The 22522-nt window shown below is 39.2% G+C and overlaps 1 protein-coding gene across 7 annotated transcripts in view; it reads right to left on the bottom strand.

The window, feature by feature from the left end:
* Positions 1–22522, bottom strand: part of BICD1 (BICD cargo adaptor 1) — a 101479-nt gene that overhangs the window by 35670 nt on the left and 43287 nt on the right. For all 7 annotated transcript variants that reach the window (XM_085049478.1, XM_085049479.1, XM_085049480.1 and 4 more), the window contains exon 2: positions 17593–17805. In XM_085049478.1, the coding sequence (XP_084905604.1) occupies positions 17593–17805 (213 nt within the window). The remainder of the gene's footprint in view (positions 1–17592; positions 17806–22522) is intronic.

Raw genomic sequence — 22522 nt, 5'->3', positions numbered from 1 at the left:
TAATTCTGTAAAATGTGAGTATTTTTGTCTCTCTTCTTATTCCAACCTGCAACACAAAACATGAGCAATGACCTTGCTGGAGTGCAGCACCATTGCTGTAAGAGAAATACCACATTTCTCCTCATTTGTAACTGCTGCTTCCTACTTCATCTTGGAGACAGAAACAGAACCATCTATTGCTCTGCTCTTCTTGAACACAGAAAAACTGTAATAATTCTATTCCATAAAGGCAGTGCAGCCTCTACTGGTCCTCACTCGTGGCATTTCATCAAGAAAGAGCAGGAAAAAGGAAGATACAGAGACAAAACCCACCCAGCACATCACAGAACCTGGCATCACCTTTTCAAAGCAATATTAAATGTGGGTTTTGTCCCTGCAAACACCCTGGGAGTTCCTCTCCATGCTCCAGATCCCTCCTCCTCCTCCTCCTCCTCCTCCCTGCACACATCTGCATGATGCTGGCAAACACCCAGAGCTGCTCTGTATGATCCCCAGGAAAGGCAGGGATTCCACACTGAGCTGGGACTGAGGATTAGGAGTGAATACCCACAGGATATGCTGCAATGCTACTCTGATTTCCTTTATATAAGACCTCCATATACAACTAGTCCTGAACCTACTAAAAAATAATTTATGTTGAGTTTATTCCCTTTTACTGCCAGTAAGAAGCAGATATATGTTTTCATCTGATGCTTTGATTAAATATGTTATCTTCTCACAATCTCATTGTTATTTTGAACTATTTAAAACATGTATTTCTTAAGCAAAATATCTGCAACTGTAGGAGGAAAGATCTTGCTGCACTGCTAGAGCAGCAGTGAGAGGCAAATTTTATATTTGGCCTTTTCTGAGCTGACTTGGACTTGCATGAAAAGAATATGAGAGGATTTAAAAACACAAATCAAAAGGATTTTGTCAGCAGGGTAGTTATCTGTATGAGCCACTAGAGGACAATGTAACCCAAATTATTAGTCTAGTAATTAGTAATTAAACTTTACTACTCATCAAGCACTGAACTTGTAGGACAAAGCAGATGAGCCAGATGCTTTACTAGGGCACTGCCTCAGGACTTTTGACATTCCCAGAGAGAATTCCCTATGAAAAAATGGACTGGATCTGCAAGAACCAAATGAATCCAAGAGGTGGAGCTGACAGCACACCAGCAACGTTTAAATGGGCTTGGAAACGATTTTCAGCCAGCTGAACGTGGTGCAGCAGCTTGAATGGATTGGTGCCAAAGAAGAAGGAAAAAGCCTTTCAGGGAAACTATAGGAAACAAGAGAGTCCTTGTCAGCATTGCATCTCATTACACATGAGCACTAATTGTGGAAGATGTCAGCCCCACAGCACCTCTAATGAACGTACAGATAACAGGGCAGAGCATGGCAAATGCACAACAGGAGGCTCAGTCCAGACAAAGTCTGCTCAGACTTGGTTCAGAGCCTTTGAACGGATAAAAATAAGTAAACAGGTGAAAATAAATATAATTTGTATTTTCAGAATTGCCATAGATGAGAAGGGAAACATCTCTCCAAGTTGTGCAGAGGCAAGAATCACATCTGTATTCTACCAACCATCAATGCTGACAGGGCTCTGAGCATCAGTGGAATGTTAAATAATAGAAGCTGGTACTTCTTAGCCAATTAAATGCACTATATGTTAATGTATTATTCTTTTTTGATTCAGCATAGACTTTCAAAATGCTGTATTTCATATGCTACATGCAGAGCACAGTGTATGAGGTGGGTGTAGATGCATTGCAATACATTGTGTCAATATCAAACTATATCAAATAATTGCAAGTGAGAAGGTATTTTAAAAGGAAGGAATGGAAATGGGTAACGTTGAAAACCATGAAAAAATACACAATTTTCACGTCAGAACACTCCCAAGTGCTGCCCTAGGAAGCCATGAATGCAGTCCCATTAACTATTTTGGTTCCCCTCTAAGTTGGAGTGGATAAAGGATCTTTTCTTTATTTCTGTATTTTGTCCACTGGTTTTTATCCCCATCCCTCCCAAAAAAAAAAAAAAAATTGCAGAACTAGTGTTTGGGCTTTTTCCATACATTCTGTTCAAACAAATGTTCCTTAAGAGATTTCAGGTCCTTATTCCAGCGAAACACACTATTTTTCACACTGAAAAAACAGCTTTATAATCATCAATTAATTACAAGTCTCAAACTTTCCAGACTAAATCCAGACTTATCTGTTGGAACATGCGAACCCACAGCTGATGTCGTGTGCAACTCTTTAATTTTCATAACTCACAAGAGAACAGTGATAAAATTGCACACTTCCAAGTTAATGGCATTGTTTGATAGCTGCTGCAGGATGAAATCCCCTTGGATCTGATGGCAGTTTTATTGCACTGGTGGTAAATTGAATATAAAAGAAAGTTTAGGCTCAGCCTAATATCCATGATCCTATGTGTTTGTTGACAAGGCTCCCTGTAAATTTGTATGTCATGTTTGCTTTATTCTGCAGGGGAAAACGCAAGATGTATTTTTTATGAAGAACAGTAGTAGTGATATCACAGAAAATTCAATTTAGCAGGGGCTGAGAGAAGAGAATGACAGTGGCAATAGAAGAGCAAAAACTGTTTTCTTTATTTGCCATCAAGTGTTTTAAGTCCCCAGAGCTCTCTAGACTAGACTTGAAGTTTCCCTCCCTCCTATACAAGAATATTCAGCTTGAACTGAAGGAATTTTCCACGCTTAAAAAAACATTAAGGGATTTTGTGATGACCTAATGTGACCTGGTCTGATCCTTTTGCCGAATTTGCACCCCAATCCTCCTGATAACCACAGCTGGAGCATCTCATACAGAAGTATTTTTGCTTCTATTTCAATACACAGATATCTCTGCATCCCAAAATAAATTACTTCAAAGATTCTTTTTCATCACTGTTAGGAGTCTGCAGCCTTTTTAATGTGCAGTTTATCTGATCTTATCCTTCAAAAAGCTTCATTTAGGTTGTTTTGTTAGACTTTATGATATTTTATCTGCTCTAAGCAGCTGTATTTATACAAGTATTTATGTATATACATGGATTTACATATTCTACTGTAAGAACACAAATACAGCTCCTCTTGCCCAAACCCAGAAACCACTGACTTTTGAAATTATGTACTAATCTGACATTCCTTAGCTTTAGATATATCACTCATTGTCTAAAAACCAGGAAAAAAATCCCATGCTACTGTGCACAAGATATTTTTGAAAATATATCTGTAGCATAACATAAATATTCATAATCTTTCCATTCCATGGATTTACTTACAGAATGACAGCACTAGCAGAGGCAAGGATGAAAAAAAGCCATATATTTGTTGGCTGTAGCATATGGATTAGAAACCAGATCATGATAATGGATGTTTCAAGTTCTTTCACCAGCAACAGATCTCAGAGAAAGCATTTACAATACATTTAATAGTTTAATCATCTGAAATGCTCAGGGTGTTTAATTGGAGTAGCTAAATTGAAGGAAGTAGGGTGAATTTGTATTGAGGGCAATTAAATGTCCCATTTATGTACTTATCACAGAGTTTTAAACCCATAATACTTCATGTTGTAAATCTTGCTACATATAAATCCTTACAGAGTGGCTATTTTATTGACTTTAATATATAAGTATATATAAAAAGACAGAGCTAAGGAATGTTCTGGTAGTTCAGGTATTAAATTTTCCTGCTGACTAGCATGGTCACAATATTATGATGATTTCTTTACAAGATGACATGAACCACAGATCTCTAATCATGTATATTATCTAAAAAATAATGGTTTGATTTGACAGCATTTATAGCAATTATGCCTTACTACTAGTGCATTAATTAAACACAAATTAACTCTTAATGTATTAATTATTATTTATAATTAATATCAGCCCTCTACTATAAACTTTGCTGTAAAATTGTTAATTCCTTCAAAGGATCAGAAACTTCATGAAACTAAATTTTATTAAAAGAGGGTGAGAGAAAATTCAGACTTCAGGGTTCCAGCACAGTTCAGTTGATTTGAGTCTTCTGCAGATCTGTGGGATGGCATCACACATCAACACATAACTATTAAAACCAGCAAAATACCAATTGCCTGGAAAAAGCATTGCCATGAGGAGGACATTGTGGATTTCATTTTGTTTAGATTTAAAACTCTGCTACTCATCCATATCCTGCAGCTCTAGAGGTACTAAATATCCCTAAGAAGTGGGAGGATTTATTTCCAATGCTTCACAACCCTTTTGCTGAAGAAACTTTTCCTAATATCCAATCTAAACCCCTGGTGCAACTTGAGGTCATTTCTTCTTATCCTATCATCTGTTCCTTGGAAGAGACTGACCTTCACCTGGCCAAACCCTCCTTTCAGGGAGTTGTAGAGAGCAAGGAGATCTCTCCTGATCCTCCTTTTCCTCAGGTCTGCACTCTCTGAAGCAGGAGGTATTACCCACTCCACATCACCCAATTATTCTGAGTAGTATTACGAAGATACCAAACCCAAATTGCTCTTGACAGATTAGCTCAAGGGAAAAAAAAAAAAAAAAAAAAAAAAGGGTGGATCTGGGGCATTTTGGACCGAAAGGAATTTTTTTTTTTTGCCCAGTTATAACCTTTCCTATTACATTGTCACTTTCTATCCACAATTTCGGGAGCACAGAGCAGTGATTCTACATGACAAAGCCTCGAGGCAGGTTTTCTGATGCAGGAGCCACACAGGCCTTTTCAAGCTCATCAAGAGGCCAAGGGCTGGTTTTACAGCCTAACTGATCACTTAGGAGAAGCATCTGCCAGCTCCATGTATCTCTTTGAGAGGCCATCTGTCAGGTCCAAAATGCCAAATTTCCTTCCAGACCCAAAGGGACACTGACTGAGCAACAAAAGGGAAGTTGTGCTAACAGGGAGTGGGGTTGTGATCAGTTTAAGCTTATCACTCCCACAGCTCCTGTTCCCAAATCCTGACCCTCCTTCAGACCAGTGCTACCTTTCCCATCACCAGCCAGATCAGTTTTCATCAGAAAACTCCAGAAAACCAACAAAGAAGGTTGTTTTACTGATGTTTGTAGTCCCTGGCTTTGCTGATTGATTGGACACACAAGCACTGGTGCTGGCAGGAGGTGGGGCATAGGAAAACATGTCATTTCTCATTTGGATATTCTTGCTGCTCAGTGACAACTGCATGATTTGCTCCAAGTTCCAGAGGTGGAAACCCAGCCTCATGGATGTAAATTGTAAAATTGATGTTGCCTCCAGCAGGACTGACTTCACTGAATGTGCTGAAACACTGAGGAGCAGTGAAGTGAATACCTGAAGGTGGAAAGGAGGAAAGAGAAAAAACACCAAAGCACCCAAATAAGAGTCAGCTTGACCATTTTAAGCTCCATTATGCTTGGTTGGTATGGAAAAATTTCTCCTTGTTTATCATCTGCTTGCTTTCTTCTGTCTTTCCCTAACTTTGGCCATCATGATGTTCTCAGAGCTCCCTGTGGTCACCCTGAGCACGCTGGGCAGTGACCACTGTCCCACATTTTGGGCACAGAGCTCCTTGCAAGCTCTCCATTCCCCATGGTGACTCTCTGCTCCTCAGAACGTGGAGATATTTTAATTACAGCTCAGCCCTGCTTCCCTCTCTCCCTCACACTAGTAATCAGTGCTGCTCAGGGATGCACAAAGCCAGCTCAGGGCTCTCAGCTCTGCCTTGAAACACCACTCAGCCTCTGCTTTGTCCAGTTTGTACACCAAGACAATCTTTGGTCTTGGAAACATAAAAAGAAGATTAATTCATTAAAGGCCTTTAGGTACATTTAGGGCAGACAGAGCCTAGAGAGGCTACACCCAAAATGGACAGCGAGTCATGACTTCTTCACATTTTTAAGTTCTGTCCATTAACATATTGAGCCTCAATCCTCCAATTACACCTTCAGCTGATGATGTCAATCACCCCAAGTTTGCTCTCCCCAATTCACTGTTGTTTACAAGTCTTGGAGCTCTGAGGCAGCAAAGTGTCCTTGGATTTTCCAACTAAGAGGAAATATTTTATCTAAAATGCTGGGAACAGAGGTTTTCAGCACTTTATGGAGCTTAGAGCTACACACCACAACTACAGATACATGAAAAATAGCAGCTAAAAATCCTTAAGGCATCACAGGCCTTAAGGCCTTTGCAGCATCAGTGCCTGAGCAAGTGCCTCTGTTCTCCCCTGCCCTGGCAAGGCTGTGCTGCAGAGCTCAGTGAGAGCACAGAAAGATGAGATTTGACATGCAGAGCCAGGGCTGGGCAGCAGCACCTATCGTTCTGCTCCCTGGGACAGTGCAGGTAATTAGCAGTGGGCTGAGCTCAAATGAATCAGACATGTAACTAATCCTGATCCTCAGCTCACCAAAGATCATAAAAGTAATAAAAAGTGGATCTCAAGGAGGTCCCTGGGCAGCATCTAGTAGTCCATTTATTGTTCCCAGGATAGGAGCAGCTACATCTATGTTATTCCTGATACCATCTAATCGCTTGTTAAACACTTCCAACAATCCCAACACTTTTCCCAGAAAGTTATTTCCTGGCTTTACTTTTGCTCTTGCCAGAGATCTATTTTGAATGTCGAAGCTGAAGCAGAGTCTTTCACACCGAGAGAGGAAAACAGTATTTCTTCTCCTACCCACAGAAGGCAGGGAGATAAATGCATCTGTTCCTCTCTGCAGGAATCTTCCATTTTCCCACTTTATCCATCTTTATCCACCTCTGTCCTCTAAGAGGTAAGAAATGAGGATTCCAGACAAAATCTTTAGATGCCCTTGCATGATAAACAAGGAGATAGACAACAAACAACAACAAAAAAGTAGATATTGAGGGCAGGGAAAGAACAGGAGACCCCAAATAACACAGTACTCCTTCATTGTTCCTCACACTGAATTGGGAGAGGAGAAATACATGGAAAGAAGTGAGACACCTTTAATATTTTCTAGAAAGTAGAGTGAATAAGTGGCTCAAGGATGCAAAAAAGAAGTATTCATAGGTACAAATCTATTCCAAGAGGTCATCTGCTGGCACATTCTCCGTTGTGCTGCAGAGGAGCTCAACATCAAAGGAGCTCCATAAGCCTGAGCTCATTGCAGAGCTTCCCTCGACTAAATTATTCCTGCAGACTGTCAGCTGCAGAGCTGTTTTCAAGGCTCTGTGGATCTACACCCACCACCCTCCCAATGACAACAGGCTCTTTCAAGTTCCCCTTGAAAAATATCAATACAGCACAAAAGGTTTGCTGTGAAAAGAGGAACAGCTAGAAAGTTAAACTTGGGTAATTATTCCATCTCCAGATGGGCAGAGGCATGGCATCCTTAAACAAACACATCTGAGCCACGAAATTTCAATCTAATTATGTGGCCAAATCTGTCATGATTAAGGGAGAGTACTTCCTCAAAGTCAGGAGCAATTGCAGCAATTAAAACCCGTGTAACATTACCCATCTGCTGCAGAGAGCAGCACAGCAGCCTGCAGCCTCTTTGCCCTTGTGCAGAGCACCTCCCACCCCCTCTGATTCTGCTGTGCCACCAGCAGGAACTGCAACTCAGAAACACCACTTGGTTCAGATTAAAAACATGGCTTGATGAGGTTTTTTTCATCAAAGACTTAGGGGTTTTATTCTAGAGCATGTATTTGAGTGACCTAGGTGGCAAATATAGTGAAAAAATAAGTGCTTCATCTGTGAATCACACCTTTTAGGACTGAGTTTTGCACATAATTTTTACTCATTACAACATGCAGGGTGATTCATGAATACAAATGCCCACATAAAAGATCTGATAAAGTAAATTGCACTGAAGGTTACTTGAATTTATTGACGTGGACAGTGAAAATACCTGTGCCCAGGAAGTGGGGCTGTAACAGTGCAGCACCCTGGGCTGTTCAATATAAAATTGGTTTGAAACCTGATCTTGGCTTTTATAATCTGCCTTTTTTTTTATTCTAATAGGGACTGTAAATTCCACACACTCACACAAAAATATATATATATTCTGTCAGCTGCAGCAATGTTTTAATATATATATAAAAACTGTCACACATATATATATAAATATATATATAAACTGTCAACAGTAGTAATTTTGATGTTGACAGTTTTCTATCTCCTCCTCAAAAGGCTGAGCAAACAAGATTCTTGCTGCTTAGCATGCAGGACAGAAATACAGATGTAATTGGTGCCATAAGAACTCAGTGCAAGGACTGCCTATGAATTCTGCAGTTCTCACAGAGATTATTGAAGCACGTTGCCTATGGTTGCACAGCCTGAGAATTGAATTATTCCTTTGGGAATTGAATAAACACCGAGTATCATTAACTGCCTGCAATGCATCAAAATGAGGGGAAAAAAGCCCTAAAATTCTGTATTTGCTCAGGGAGTAAAATATCAAATAAGTTATGGGATTGCTTAGCTGTGGACATTAAAAATTATGTTTAAGTCTATTTTTTCTCTACTCTCTTGTGCTCCCCCTTAAAACCACTGCTGTTTTCCTTCCACCATTGGTTTCTACTGGACTTTCATCCAGCTCACCATGGGTTTTGATCTGATAGCAGATTATTGATATATTATCAGTTAAAACAGATTGATATATTAGATACAGACAAAAGAACTAACAGAACATCCACAAAAAAACCCTAAAAACAGCCCTTCAGTAACCTAAAGATAAATCCACCAAAGCACTGATATTTTCCTACAAACACCTTGTTGCATGAATAGGACAGTAAGTCATGGCAAATGTCAAATAATCTACAAGCCTGCCAGTGATTTTTGTATTTTATATCAAGAATAAGTTAGAAAAAAACCAGAAAACATTAGAGGATGGCTCCAAATTCATTACAGTGTTCTTAAATTTTCTCTGAGTTCTTAGAGCACTCAACCACAACCTTGACACACCATCATTACTAACAAAATCCAGTACCAGTTTCAGCAAATAAATACTTAAATGCAAGTTTTTTAGCTCTAATTCTCTTGCATGCCCAAAGGCCTGAGTGAGCACAGCTGAACTCAGTTATACACTGAAAAAAGTGCAGCAGAATAATCAATCTAATGAAATGACAGCCAAGCTCAGGGGGAAAAACCACCACCACACTTGAACTAGGGCAGAACTCAGACAAGCAACAGGAACAAGGTGAGATTTATGAACTCTGCTTCTCTCACTGATCAATATATTCTGTGTCACACCTACACAGCTGTGGACTATTGGCAGGTTTTCCATCATTGAAATACTATCTACAGTCCAGGTTTCCCAAGTTTTCCCTTCAATTTAAGATCAGAGGTGAAAATGCATATTTTAACACATTCCAGCTAGTGTGGTAACAACCCACATTAAAAGCATCCAATGGAAATAGTCAATCATATCATATATATGACATTTGATATATCCTATCATATATTATAGGTTTTTTTCCCCTATTGACAAGGCCCTGAAATGCCCCAGCACTTGTTTCAGACAGGAACTTTTCTTTGTTTTCAGAGGTGAAAGGGAAATATTTTCTAGAAGGCAGTCTCCATTAGGATTGGCTTTCACAGGGGAACAAAAGCCAGTGATGCAATTTTTCCTGATTGGAATCTCAATTAGAAACTTGGGTTTAGCATTGGTACACAGCTTTGGAATGGAGTGGGAAATGGAACAGAAGAGTTTATGTAGAAGGGATTTCTTCAAGTGAAAAAAACTTACTTTAAAGAAAAGGAGAGCTGCAATACCCTGTAATTGAATAACAAACCAAAAAGGATGGGAGGTTCTTTCAATACTCCATCAGGGAAAATGCAGAGTTGCTAGAAATTTCCATGTTTGAGCACACAGAACACATGGGAAAGAGTTGCTACATGACAGTCTGGGTTTCTTTTGCAATATATAAAGGAGAACCAAATAAATTCATATTAGCCCTGTGAAAAGCTCTTCAATATTGGGAGCACTGGAAGAAAAATTGCTATTTTTGACCTTTGGGTAGGGAAAGCAGTACACTTCAGTTAGTGTTATGAGCACAAGAATCCCAGGAATTACAAGAATCCCAAGAATTTCTGAGCTTTAGAATGCAACACAAACTTTCCTCCATTATCTTGCACAGATCACCAAGTGTCAAAGACACCAAAAAATGCAAGAGGGCAGATAGTTATTAAAAATGGGGATATCAGCCTCAGTGCTTCACCATCCTCATCAGGGGAAAAATAATATAAATACAAAATATTATATAAAATATTTATAAACATAAAATATAAAAAATAAAAAATCTCATTATAAAAAATTGGTACAAATGATACACCTTAAGCACTTTGGGCACATTTAAAACAGTGCAAATTTTTGATCAGCAATCAAAACAATGCATACATTTATGTAGAGAGGTAGCAAATTTGCAAAACACATCTTGGTCAAAAAAAAAAAAAGAGCATTATTGCAAACAATTAATTTCCACGGTATTTTATCCTGCATATGAATAAAATAAATGTGTGTGTAAGAACAGGCTGGTTAAATGATCTCACCAAGCAGGCAGGCAGCTGAACAGATGGCAGCACCAAGCATCACTAGTCTTGGCTTTTTGAGATGATCTTTATCATCATTTCCATAAGATTAGAAAATTACTCACCTATGAAATACAACATTCTGAGCGTGAGGCAGAAATTTATTTTTGTTTTGTTTTGCCTGGAATCAAAGATGGAGTGTCCAGCATGATGATGTAAGTGGTTTTAAAAGGAAATCCCATTCAGAGATAGCCCATTTTGGGGGAATTTGTGGGTTTTCTTTTGTAAAAAAATGCACTATTCAGAATGAGTGTGAACTCCATGCAGTTTGCTGGTAGCTGCCTGGGTCTGGTTTCTTTGCAGGCAGGACATTCTCTTGGAAAAGATTATATTTACCTGCACATCCACCTTCATCTTGGCCACAAAAAATTGAATTTAGGGCACAGTTAGTGTGCCCAGCCAAAACATGAGTGGCAGCATTTATAGTGAGCCAATCTGAGTCACAGAAGGTAAATCATGGCTGGTTTGGGGCACTTTTTAAATTGATAAAATTGTTTCTCTCTCCGACCAAAGCACTTTTTTCCCCCACTGTGTTTCATACAAAGCTTCCTTCTTCCTGCCTGGTTGATCCCATATGTTCCAAAAGAAAAAGGTTTTAATTGCAGCATTTACTGGAGCACTTCCCTGCCTGCAGAGCACAGCAGAGCCTTTTCAGAAAAACCAGAATTGGTTTTATCACTATGAAACAGCTAAAAACCCCATTTGTGAGCTCTGAGCGCAGAGTTGCTCACAGAGGACAAGAAAATTCATTCATTTCTGCTGAATGGAAGAGAGAAGCACTGAGGGTTTGTCTGGTTTTTTTCCTTTGATTTACCATGCCAGCCTGCAAATGGTTAAACAGCAACGTGTAGCAATTTTCAGTAGAAAATTTCAAACAATGAGGTATTTTTATATATATATACATATATAAATATATATAATAAATATATGGTAGATTTAGTTCAGCTATTGTCAAAGAAGGTGGAGGGAGAAAAGCAGAGCACTTAAGGTCTCAAAAACTTATCCCTCACATAAACATTTGAAAATAAAAAATCATGTACCTTACAGAAAATAAAAACCTCCCAGGGTAACTCTTGCAGGGTAAGAAGGTTGGAAATGTTTTCTGTGTTGCAGGACTTTGTTCCAATGCAAATCTTGCTTTCATTTTTTGACAATAACTGTAAAATTTAATGTCCTTGAATCAGCTGAGGGATGGAGATTTTCCTGTAATGGCACAGAGCTGGAGGGAATAACCACTGCATTCCCTGAAAAAAGGAATTTCTTAACATGGTTGAAGATGCATTGCATGCCTGAGTTTGCCTTCAGGCTATATTTACACCAAGAATTGTTGAAATGCTCTATCTGGCCTGAGCAAGGCACAAAATTAGTGCTTCAATGCTTAGCATTATTTTCTAAAAGTGGCAAAGACCCAAGGAAAATACTAAATAAATTTTAAAAATAAATCTATCCCCTGGAGAGCAAGAAACTGCTTCGTAAAACCAAAAATCAAAATGTGTACTTCATATAAAACATCTCTCAGACCAAATTAATTTTCCCCACCCTTGGCTGAACAATAATAGGCTATCAAGGCTGTGCAATAAAATCCCACACCATCAACTGAAAATTACAGCAAGAAAAAAAAAAATCTCAATCTGGAGAATATCCCAGCTGAAAACACGGGTTCCATCTCTGTATTCAGGAGAGAAAGCAGCAATAAATCACCTTCAGCAGTTAACCCAAGCCATGCTGAAATAATGAAAGTCTCTGATGGATTACAGACAGAAAAGAGGGAAAGCAGCAGAGGAAAAGGCACATTGCTCCTCACCCCACACACCCTGAATTATGGGCTTCAGTGGAGGAGCTGACATGTGTGTATTTTACTTTACTGTTGTTTCCACAACCCATTTTCCCACACCTTTTAATGGCACCTTTTATAGGGCCTGAACTGTTTTCCAGCTGCAGCACTGGGTCTATAAATAAAACTGGAATTATACATAAATAAAAAATAACTTGACCTCTTCCAGACCTCAGGTGGGAATGATGCTTAGAAGTATTTTGTAATAACATTTTTAAAAAATCCCGTTAAAGAAAAATGCTTAAACACCTGTAACAAAACCAGACTGTGGTTTCAAGTTTCAGTAATAAGACAAGTACTGAGAGATGGTATAGCTTATAACAGAATTTGCTGCTGTGTTGGACAGAAAAGAAATAGTCATGGCTGAGTTTCCTTAAGCAAGGCATGTAATAAAAGAAGAAAAAAGCTATTTTGTTTTCAGTGCCTTGGCCTTGCTGACAAGCCCTGAAGAAGAGGTCAGTGCAATATGATATGAACAACAGAATGATAACCCAGTCTTTGCATTTGCTTCTTGATGGAAAGCAAGATTATCTCTCCAGCTCACTCTGAGCCATTGCCAGGATTTTTAATGACATTACAACAGCTAGCAAAACCATCTCCAATATCTTTGCAACCAGAGAGGAAGGAGCTTTCCAGCTGCAGTCAAAAAACAGCATTTTTGCAGCTATCCTGCCTTTAAATACAAGATCCTGGCTCTTTCTGCCTCCAGGCACAGAGGATGTAGCACAGGTTATTCTGCCTGTGCAAAGAATCACTATATTTGATACCTCTGAATGCAGCTAAGAACAAAAATGTACACCAGACCTTTGTTCTTGCCATTATTATCACATCCTGCTATGAAGCAAAGAACCAAAATCCTACATCTTCTCACTGCTGTTGAGGAGAACAGCACAAGGGAAAACAAGACACAATGCAACATGAGTAACAATTATTAAAAACTCTGCATATCAGCCAAACCTCAGTGATTTGTGCCCAGCATTGCCTCTGCATGCCCTTTCCATGCCCAGGTGTGCAGCCCTGGTGGGAAATGAGGCATTGTTAGCCCAGCTGGCTCTGAGGTGACACTGTGATGCCACAGCCATGCTTCACAGGGAGTTCACAGTGAGTGTCAGAGAATTGCACTGAGGGGAAAAATCCTTGCTCTGCCGTGATGCTTCGAGGCACATTTAGCTGGAAGCGCCAACATTGTGCTCCAGGAGGAGAAGAAATGCTACAGAGGCAGAAGGAATGAGCAGTGAAGACAAAAATTCCATTTATACCTAGCCCTACCTATTTAATGTTGGTTTTTTCCAACAAAAACCTCACAGAAGCAGACAAGATCTGATCATATATGATCATCTGCACGTCCACACCTCCAACATTTGCCAGCAGAAGTGCATTTCTCTCAATCCTGAAGCTTAAGGGTGGATTTGACCATCACAATGGAAGGGTGACAACACTGTCTGACCTCTGCCTGACTTGCTGCCCACCTCCTGCTTGCTGACTGGCACTGACTGCTGAGAATAACTAAAAATAACCAGCTTGGTTCATGTATTCTAATAAGGGCAAAGGGAGAGAAAAAGGGGTGGCAGATTTGAGGCCCTTGCTGGTCACCCTGCTGTCACCTTCCCCTTATAAATTTTCCCCTTGAGAACAGAGTTTGTTGCAGGAAGGACAATTAGTGCAGATGATGTGAGCCAAGAATTTATTAATGATTTCACACCAGCGACAAACTGGTAATGAGTTTGAGGTTTTGAGGCAGAAAGGGGAGAACTGGAGAGAAAAATCTTCTCCACAGAGGATCATATTTATTTAAGGATGGCATCACATTGCCACACAGGACAGACTCCAGTTTTGTAAGCCTGAATGAATACATATAAGAAAACCATAAAAATATGAACCTCAAAAAATATAAACCTCAAAGATGTTGACTTCTCTCATATTTTTCAGGATTTAAGATGTTTTGCTTCTACTTGGTTTCTTGCTATTTGTTCAGTGGGTTGTTTGGTTTTTCTTGTGGGTTTTTTTTGCCAAAAATCTCTTTAAGAGTTGCTAACCACCCACAGGCATAATTGAGATGTGTTTTGCTCCATCTCACAAACCATACACTCCTGGGGTCAGGTCACAGGCAATGCTCCATGTCCTGGCAGCCAAAACACATCCCCAGGAAAAGGTAAATCCCATTTCCCAAAATGACCCAGTAAATCCCAGGAGAGACCCTTACAAATAAATCAGTATTGATTAAAAGACAAGAAAAAAAAAATAGGCTGAAAATAAATGTGGGTTTTGAACAAAGAGCAGATGTTGAAGCTCAAGCACCTTGGCTGGTAATTATTGTCCACATGTGATTAGCACACATGAGTTTCCCTCCAGGTCCAAGTATTCATCACAGCTCCAGCAGAGATAATTCAGTTTTTCAGTTTTGTTTGGATCTCATCTCTGAACCAATGACCACTCAGTGCCATCCATTCTGTACTGATTAATAAAAAATTCAGGAGGAAGGGAAACAGGCAGTGAGGAATCCATATAAGGGGAACAGGAGAAAATTAATAACAGCAGAAAATCAACAATCAGGTGGGGCTACTATGCATGGGGGGATTCCCAGGAGAAGAGAAATGAAATCCCAATGGAAATCCCAATGGAAATCCCAATGGAAAGAATACTGAAGCCATAAAACATTCAACAATTGCCAGGCATATTCTAACACTAAATGACTGGGAAAAACAACATTAGTCTCTCAGAAAAGCTTTAATTATATATATATATATAATTTTTTTTTTGTTGAAAACTGCTCAGGATATTCAAAAAAATATCAAATGAAATTAATTGGCACTGGGAAAACAACCTCACCTTCTTTCATTGTTTGATATTCTCTATCAGTGACACACACCACCCAAATTTACGCTCCATTTGCTTGTGCACTCAAGCAGTGAGGACTTTCAGCAAAAAATTCTCCTTCTGCCTTTACTTTATCTGGAAAGCTGCTAAACTTTTGGACTCAAGTTTTCTGAAAGTTTGGCACCCAGAATTTTCTTGCTTTCCCACTTAATCCCAGGCAAATGAATGAAGTCACAAGGTCCAAATCCCCAGAAGCTCCTGAGAGTGCAGATCACATTGCAAGGATTCTGTAAAAACTGGCAAGGCAGCTAATCCCAGCACTGCCAAAAATCCATCTCACTCCACACACCACTCGAATGGACAAAAGCCCCAAGTTATTTTTAGCCAGCAAATTAAGGCTGAGAAGAATGAGTCAGCACAAGGAGTTCTTAAGAGGGTTTCCTCATCTAGAAACAACAGCAAGGCAGAAAAGTTATGTATTTTTGAAATGTAGAGGCCACACACACAAAAAAAATATATATAAGAAGAGATAAATTCAGAGAGCTAGCCCAATATCCAAGCAGCCACTGGTGTGTGATACCTGAGAAAAATTAATTTTATAACCAATATGACCAATAAAGGCTCATTCTTTCAAAGAACTTACATAAGAACAGGCAGTGCCAGACCCTGATTTGATTAATTACTGCCCAGAAATTACCAAGCGCAGCTCAAAGTTCACCCCCTTTCATTTTCTATTTGAGTCCCCTTTTCCAAAAGAAAATTGAGTATTTTTAACAAGGCACTCTGTATTTATGCAACAGTCCCTTGGTTATGCTCCATTATCCCACTTGGCCTTTCTCTGACCTCCCCAGTGCCCATTGTTGGACTCTGCTATTCCCAGCAGGGCTCAGTGCCTCATCCTTGCCAAAGAAAACACAGTGGGGAATGTGTCAAACCACAAATTTGGGTCCAAAGTGGTTGTTTGGGGCTCGTTAGCAAAAAACACAACCAATTAAAGATGGGTTTGGGTGGATTGCAGGTGATATTTGAGGGTAAGACTAGCAGAACAATGAGATGAAGGTTGCCCTGAGAAAACACTGCTGAAACAAAATGTATTTATCCTGAACTCTTGAACTTCCACTCAGTGATTACGAAGAGCATGAACTTGGAAACACAAACAACTTCTGAGTGATGACAGCAATTTAGGATCACAAACCTAAAAATCCTATAAAATCCTAAAAAAAAAATCCTATGAAAGGATTATCATTCAGGATTATAAACCACATTTCAGGAAACAAAAAGGCGAATCTTACCACAGCCATCTTTGTTTTCACTTGAGTATTTTTTTAGGCAAATTGTGAGGCAAGAAACCAAAAGAAGTGTTTGGTGGTAACTAAGTAGGAAGATGGAGTTGAATGGCAGATTTGTAATTAAATCTTTGTCTGTTAATAACGACACTTATTAGCAATGAGAAGCAATTGACATTTTTTGTTGAAAAAACATTTTTTTTAAATTCTACCTATCAGTCTTCAGTACCCTAAGTGGCTGAGTGCACAGATAAACTACCACAATTTCTGTCATCCATGCAAAACCAATATTCCCTGAATCACACAGCACTTATTCAAACCTCTATAATAAGGCTGAAGGTGAAAGGAATTACTTTTTTGCTTGTTTGTTTAGTTTATAACTTGTCTCATTAAGGCTTAAAGCATATATTCTTGGAGTGAGGGGAGAAGACAGGATACAATCAGGTAATTTATGTCCAAAATCCACCAATCTATCTTCGCATCACTCAGCAGAGAGACCCACATGAAGATCTTTTTTTTCCATTTTTCCTCTAATTAGATTTCCAAATTTACTGCCTGAAGAGACAAATTGCTTCCTCATTGTAGCAATCCACCCACAGCAGCATCTAATTCTGGCTTTGCCCCAAAACATACCAGACACTTCATACTTTCATTTCCTCACCTTCGTAGCTGTCAGGATTTGGAGGAGTTTTAATCTGTTTTTCCCCATTTGCAAGAGGCAGAACCAAGCAGACAAAATTCCTAAACACTTGCAGGAGAAGATAATCTCATTTCAGCAGGCATTGGGACATCACAGCCATGGACAAAGGATACCAGGCTGGGCACAAGGGTGAGACTCCTTTGGGTGAAATATCAGCATAATTCAGTGTGAAAAGATCACCAAGAGCCCAAAGTGGTGTCAATCTCTGTTATTATTATTATTCAATTAATTAATCATAATGGCATGTGGTGTAATGAACTGACTGCACTAATCCCATTTATGTTTAAGTACATTGATTGGAGTAACAGAAAATAAAAATTCAACATAGCCAAGGGTATCAAGAGGTGAGCATTTTTACCTCCTGTAATATTTTCCTCACTCACAGTCACGTTATCCACAATCCCCAAGGAAATCCAGCCCCATTTACCTCCTTCAAGTCCTGCACAATAGCAGTGAGCCTCTCATTCTCTGCCTGCACGTTGGTGACCACAGCCCTGCTCTGCTTCAGCTCGTTCTGCATCTCCAAAATCTTGCCCAGGTAATAAGCTTCCTTGGAGGCTGACTCCTGCAGGAGAGTTTCCTCCCGAGTTTCTCCATCCTCAGCCACTTTGCGGTGCACAGAAAATGATTGTCCAAAAGCCTGCAAGGGAAAAAACCCAGTGAAAACCCTAGAAATAACCCCAAAATAATTATTAACAGTAATGAGCAGCTGTGTGTAAATACAGAGAGAATTTTCATTGATTATCCTCTTGTTATCTGCTTACACGGATCAATTTAATAAGACAATTTCTCAGAGAAAATTTCTGATGTTATTTCTGACAGCTCTGGAGCAACCTGGGAGAAAGGAAAGTACAAACCATGATAGCAGATATGATGGAGATATCATTTAACTATGAAACTATTTCATCATTTAACCATGAAATTTTTTCATCATTAACTACCAAAAACAGAGGGGGAAAACCCAGCAGTAACACAATAATATAAAAATTATGCCATAAGGTAAAATAGACACACAAAAAGGAAGTTAAAATAGCAGTAAAATAATATATAAAGTAAAATAAAAGCAAAACCTGATTTGAGTGTATTACCTTTTTTAAAAAAAAAAAAAAGACACCTAGTTGAAAATGACATGACCTAATCGTGGAGGAAGACAAAAGAAGGCTTCTCAAGTTAAGAATATTTAGCCAAAGTTCTCCCATAGATCTTAAATCAAAGTGAACACATCTGAAAGATATTTTTTTTTTTCTCATAATACATGAGAGCAAGACTTGAGTCCCAGCAATATGTTATTTCAGGAAAAAAATAACCCCTCAAAGCCTAATTTCTCTCCAGTTCCCTAAACCCACAAAGCCCAGCACACAGTTGTACCTCACTGTAAGCTGTGGCTTCCCTTTGCCTTCCCATCAATAAGATTTGCCAAATTAAATCCATTGTTTTACTGTTCCTATTTACAGCCTTTCAGGACACATTCTGAGCTTTACTGGCACTAGAACTGAGGCAGACCCTTGGAAACTTCAAAGTAAAACCCTCTTCAAAAACTTCTCAGCTTTTAAGTCTACTTGGAGAATCCTGTGAACTCAGCATTAAAGGATTCTAAAAATATTCAATAATGCATTAACCCAGCTGTCTTCTCCAAAAGCTGGGAGTTACTGGAACAGCAAGAGTCAGCAACTTGCCAAACAGGATTTTCCAAATAACAAGAAATTCAATTTAATGGAACTGTTCAGCACTGATATCTGTGAATCTCAGACAATGGTTTTGGGAACAGCTGCTAATAAATGATCTTGCTCTACAAACTTACATTCAGCAGCTCGCTGATCCCAATTTGAGGCTGAGCAAGAAATCACAGATCACTTTCCCTGTTGATGGTAATTATGCAGATCAATGCAGCAAGATTAACGTGAAATACCTTTTAATTATAAGCAAGCAAAGAGTTCTGATTCTCTATTTCACAGTCTGTACAGAACACCAAAAAGTTTAAACTTTCCAGCCATTCCCACTTAGTCTTCTTTTAAATTAAACCACGTATCAATACTTCTCACTTCACAGAAATATTTGTTATAAAAATATTTTTTTAGAAATTTGTTCTATTTTGATTTTATGTTTTAATGATTTGCTTAATCCATTTATTTATCTATAAAACCTTACAACCTTGCTGTGAAGTAAATATTTGAGGTGACTCTGCTCCCATGAGAAGGTGACAACCTGGACTGCAAGATAAAGGAAGTCAAGCATTGGACACAAACTGGTCCTGTCACTTCTCTCAAGATTTTGCTTGAAAGGAACTCTTGACTGAGTTAAGATTATTTTTTGTAAATTAGTCCTAAAAGCTGACTAACAAGACACCATTAAATATTATAATATAATTATTTTATTGAGAACAATAAAATAAAGATCAGTATTTTATGTCATGACAAAGGATGGGAAGAGTGGATGCACACCAGGAAGAGGTCATTTGGTTTTCCTCCAGCTTTGGAGGAAAAAAAACCATTTACTGTTGAACTCTAAATAACCCCAGATGGAAATTCCAATGTCAGAAGCAAACAAGCATGACAGAAATAATGCTGTGCACAAAACAGGCACAGATTTGCAGAAGAACAATAGAAAAATAACTGCTCCAGACATGTCATATTGATATTATAAATATAAACAGCAGCAGAAAGCTAATGTGCAGTGACACAAAAGGATGTCTGAAACAAAAATTGTACTTATCACTTCAAGAGAAAAAGGAAAATAAGAAGCTAAATGTCTAATTTAGGTGTAGAAAGCAACATCCATGCAAAAGATCAGTTTAAAACACAAGCAGCTAATGAAGGCTGCTATTTCTCAATTTCACTTTTACTAATCATCTCCTGGGGCTGCAATTCTGAAGTGCTTCACAGAAATCCATCCTTCCAGTCTGGGGTGATTAATAAGCAATAAAACATGACCTGAGAGCCATCAGGGCAAGCAGGCAGCCCTACCTTTGTGGCTTTGACACTCAGTGGAGTTTTGCTGATGCATAATGCAACAGCACTGAACTTGTTCAAACGATTACCTGTTTGAGCTGCTAACGTGCAGAATGGATTATGTATTAGTTACCTCCACATTCATTGCTCAAAAACAGGGGAAAACAGCCTGGATTATCCTAGAGGGCAGCATATCTGTGAGTCAAAGGTCAGGATGGCATCACAGATGGAAATCTTTGCCGGGGATGCTAGGGGTTGATGCTATTTTGTGGCACAATTTGAATGCCCACTTATCACTGAATATTCCTTTAGCCACTTGCAATTCTGTGTCTCTCCAATACGGGGTTTTTAAGCTTACTGCATACTTTTATTTTTCCAAAATTCATTAAAAACAGCTCCAGATACTTTATAATTTTTCTGCTAAAGAGCAATCAGTGCCAGATCTGTGAGGAAATCCCCTCCAGGCAAGGCTGAGCAGAGCTGAGCAGGATCTCCTCCTTCCCTCAAAATGAGTTGGTACAAATCTGCCTCCTCCACAGCTTGTGCTGTGGCTCCATCCTGACACACTATTTCCCTATCTCCACTATTTTACACCCTGCTCACCCGGATGCTGATGAAAATTGTGTGCACTGATTTCTTGGCTGGTAAATCCAACCCAGAATTCAGCCTAACTGAGACTCTCTGTCTCTCCATGAGATTTCTTGCAGAGGTGACTGATTAGCTCCATTTTATAATATATCTGCTTTCTTAAAACATTCCAGGCCTCTGAATTTTGTCACAATTTAAACTAAATCTCCACACAGCTGGCATGACCTCCTGAAGTCCATTTAAGATTGCTGAGGCAGGTCAATAGTTCCCTTTTGCAAGCCAACACTGGAGTGATTAAACCCTTCCAATGCAAACACCAGGCATATTGCAATCAAAACACAGGCAGATGCATCCTTCATGATGACAGAAGAGGAAAAATTAACAGCCATTGTGTGGCTAGAGCATGTGAGATGGACAGCCCTCGCAGGGAAGCAGATTGAAAACTCAGGAACAGCTTGGGAACACAGCCTGGATCAGCATGGGCTTGTAGGGAGGAAAACTGGATGATGAACTTCTGGGCTGCAAGCAGCTGATTGTCTGATTCCTCCTGTGCTCAGCAAGGCAGGAGGCTGAACTCTTCTGCAGAGGCAGAGATTGAGCATCTTTCTGGCTCACTGCTAATTCAGCTTTCAGCTCAGAACAACAGATTCCTAGACTTAACCTGTTCCTCAGTCAAAAGGAATGAGATAATTGATCAAAATTCAATTGCACCCAAGCAACTGGCTAAGCACTGGTTGTTTCAAAATTTCGAGACTCAAGATGGTCAGTTTCATGCTCTATGGAACATAAAATTCACAGATAGGAATTTTTGTGTGTTTGCTTGTTTGTTTTTAATGTAACAACATACTTTTTACTTCACACACCCCATCTTGCAGAAAAAAAAATATTAAATGTTTTGTATTCAATTTGAAGCAAGCTAACAAACTGGGGGTTCCTTATTGGTTCTCATGCAAACAGTCTGCATTTCAAAATGCTGGAAATTAAACTTAAAAGACAGGGGTTTTTTTTAATTCATGCTTTGCTACAAACACTTGAGGAAGCTGTTCCTCAACTTCCCATTTGAAAAATTTAGGGGACAGTAGTTTCTGTGTGGTGGAAAGGATATCAGGATAGATCCACTCATGATCTGAAATAAAATACACTACAGTTAGGACAAGAGGAAATAGCCCCAAGCTGTGCTGGGGATGTCCAGATTGGACATCAGGAAGAATTTCTTCTCTGAAAGGATGACCAGACATTGGAACAGTGAATTAGAGGTGTTTGGTCAAAGTTTGGATTCAGAGATCTTCTCCAGCTTTAATAATTCTATGAGCATGGTACAGGCAACTGAGAAATCCATAAAGAACACTTGAAGAAGCTATTTAAATACCCCCTAAAGGCAAAAAGCATTTATTTCCCAACACCAGCTTACTTAATTCAACTCTCTTCAATAAAAATGCAAATTGCTGGAGCAACGACAAAGTCACACAAGTCAATATCTGCACGAGATATTTCAGAGTAAAAGGGACTTGCAAGAGAGATTTCTCAGTAAAAGGGACTTGCAAGGCAAGGTGATGGAGGTTTTACCTGTGCCAGAAATGCTGAGGAGATCAGAAACATGGAAAACAGAATTAATCCTGAGTCTATTTACCAATGTAGAGCAGTAGGACAAATGTCAACAATTCAAGGGCTTCTCCCCGAGGAGGATTTGGATAAAAATGTGAGCAACACTGCTGCTTCTGTTTGTTCTCAGCAGATCCCTTCAGTGTCCACAGTCCTCTTGAAATTCCTATCTCAGATGCTAATCAACAAAGCCTTCAGAAAACACAGAGAGAATTTACA

The sequence above is a fragment of the Lichenostomus cassidix genome, chromosome 1Ab (genome assembly GCF_008360975.1).
Source record: "Lichenostomus cassidix isolate B80296 chromosome 1Ab, HeHo_3.0, whole genome shotgun sequence".
Taxonomy (NCBI): domain Eukaryota; kingdom Metazoa; phylum Chordata; class Aves; order Passeriformes; family Meliphagidae; genus Lichenostomus; species Lichenostomus cassidix.
This window is presented reverse-complemented; position numbering and strand designations above follow the sequence as displayed.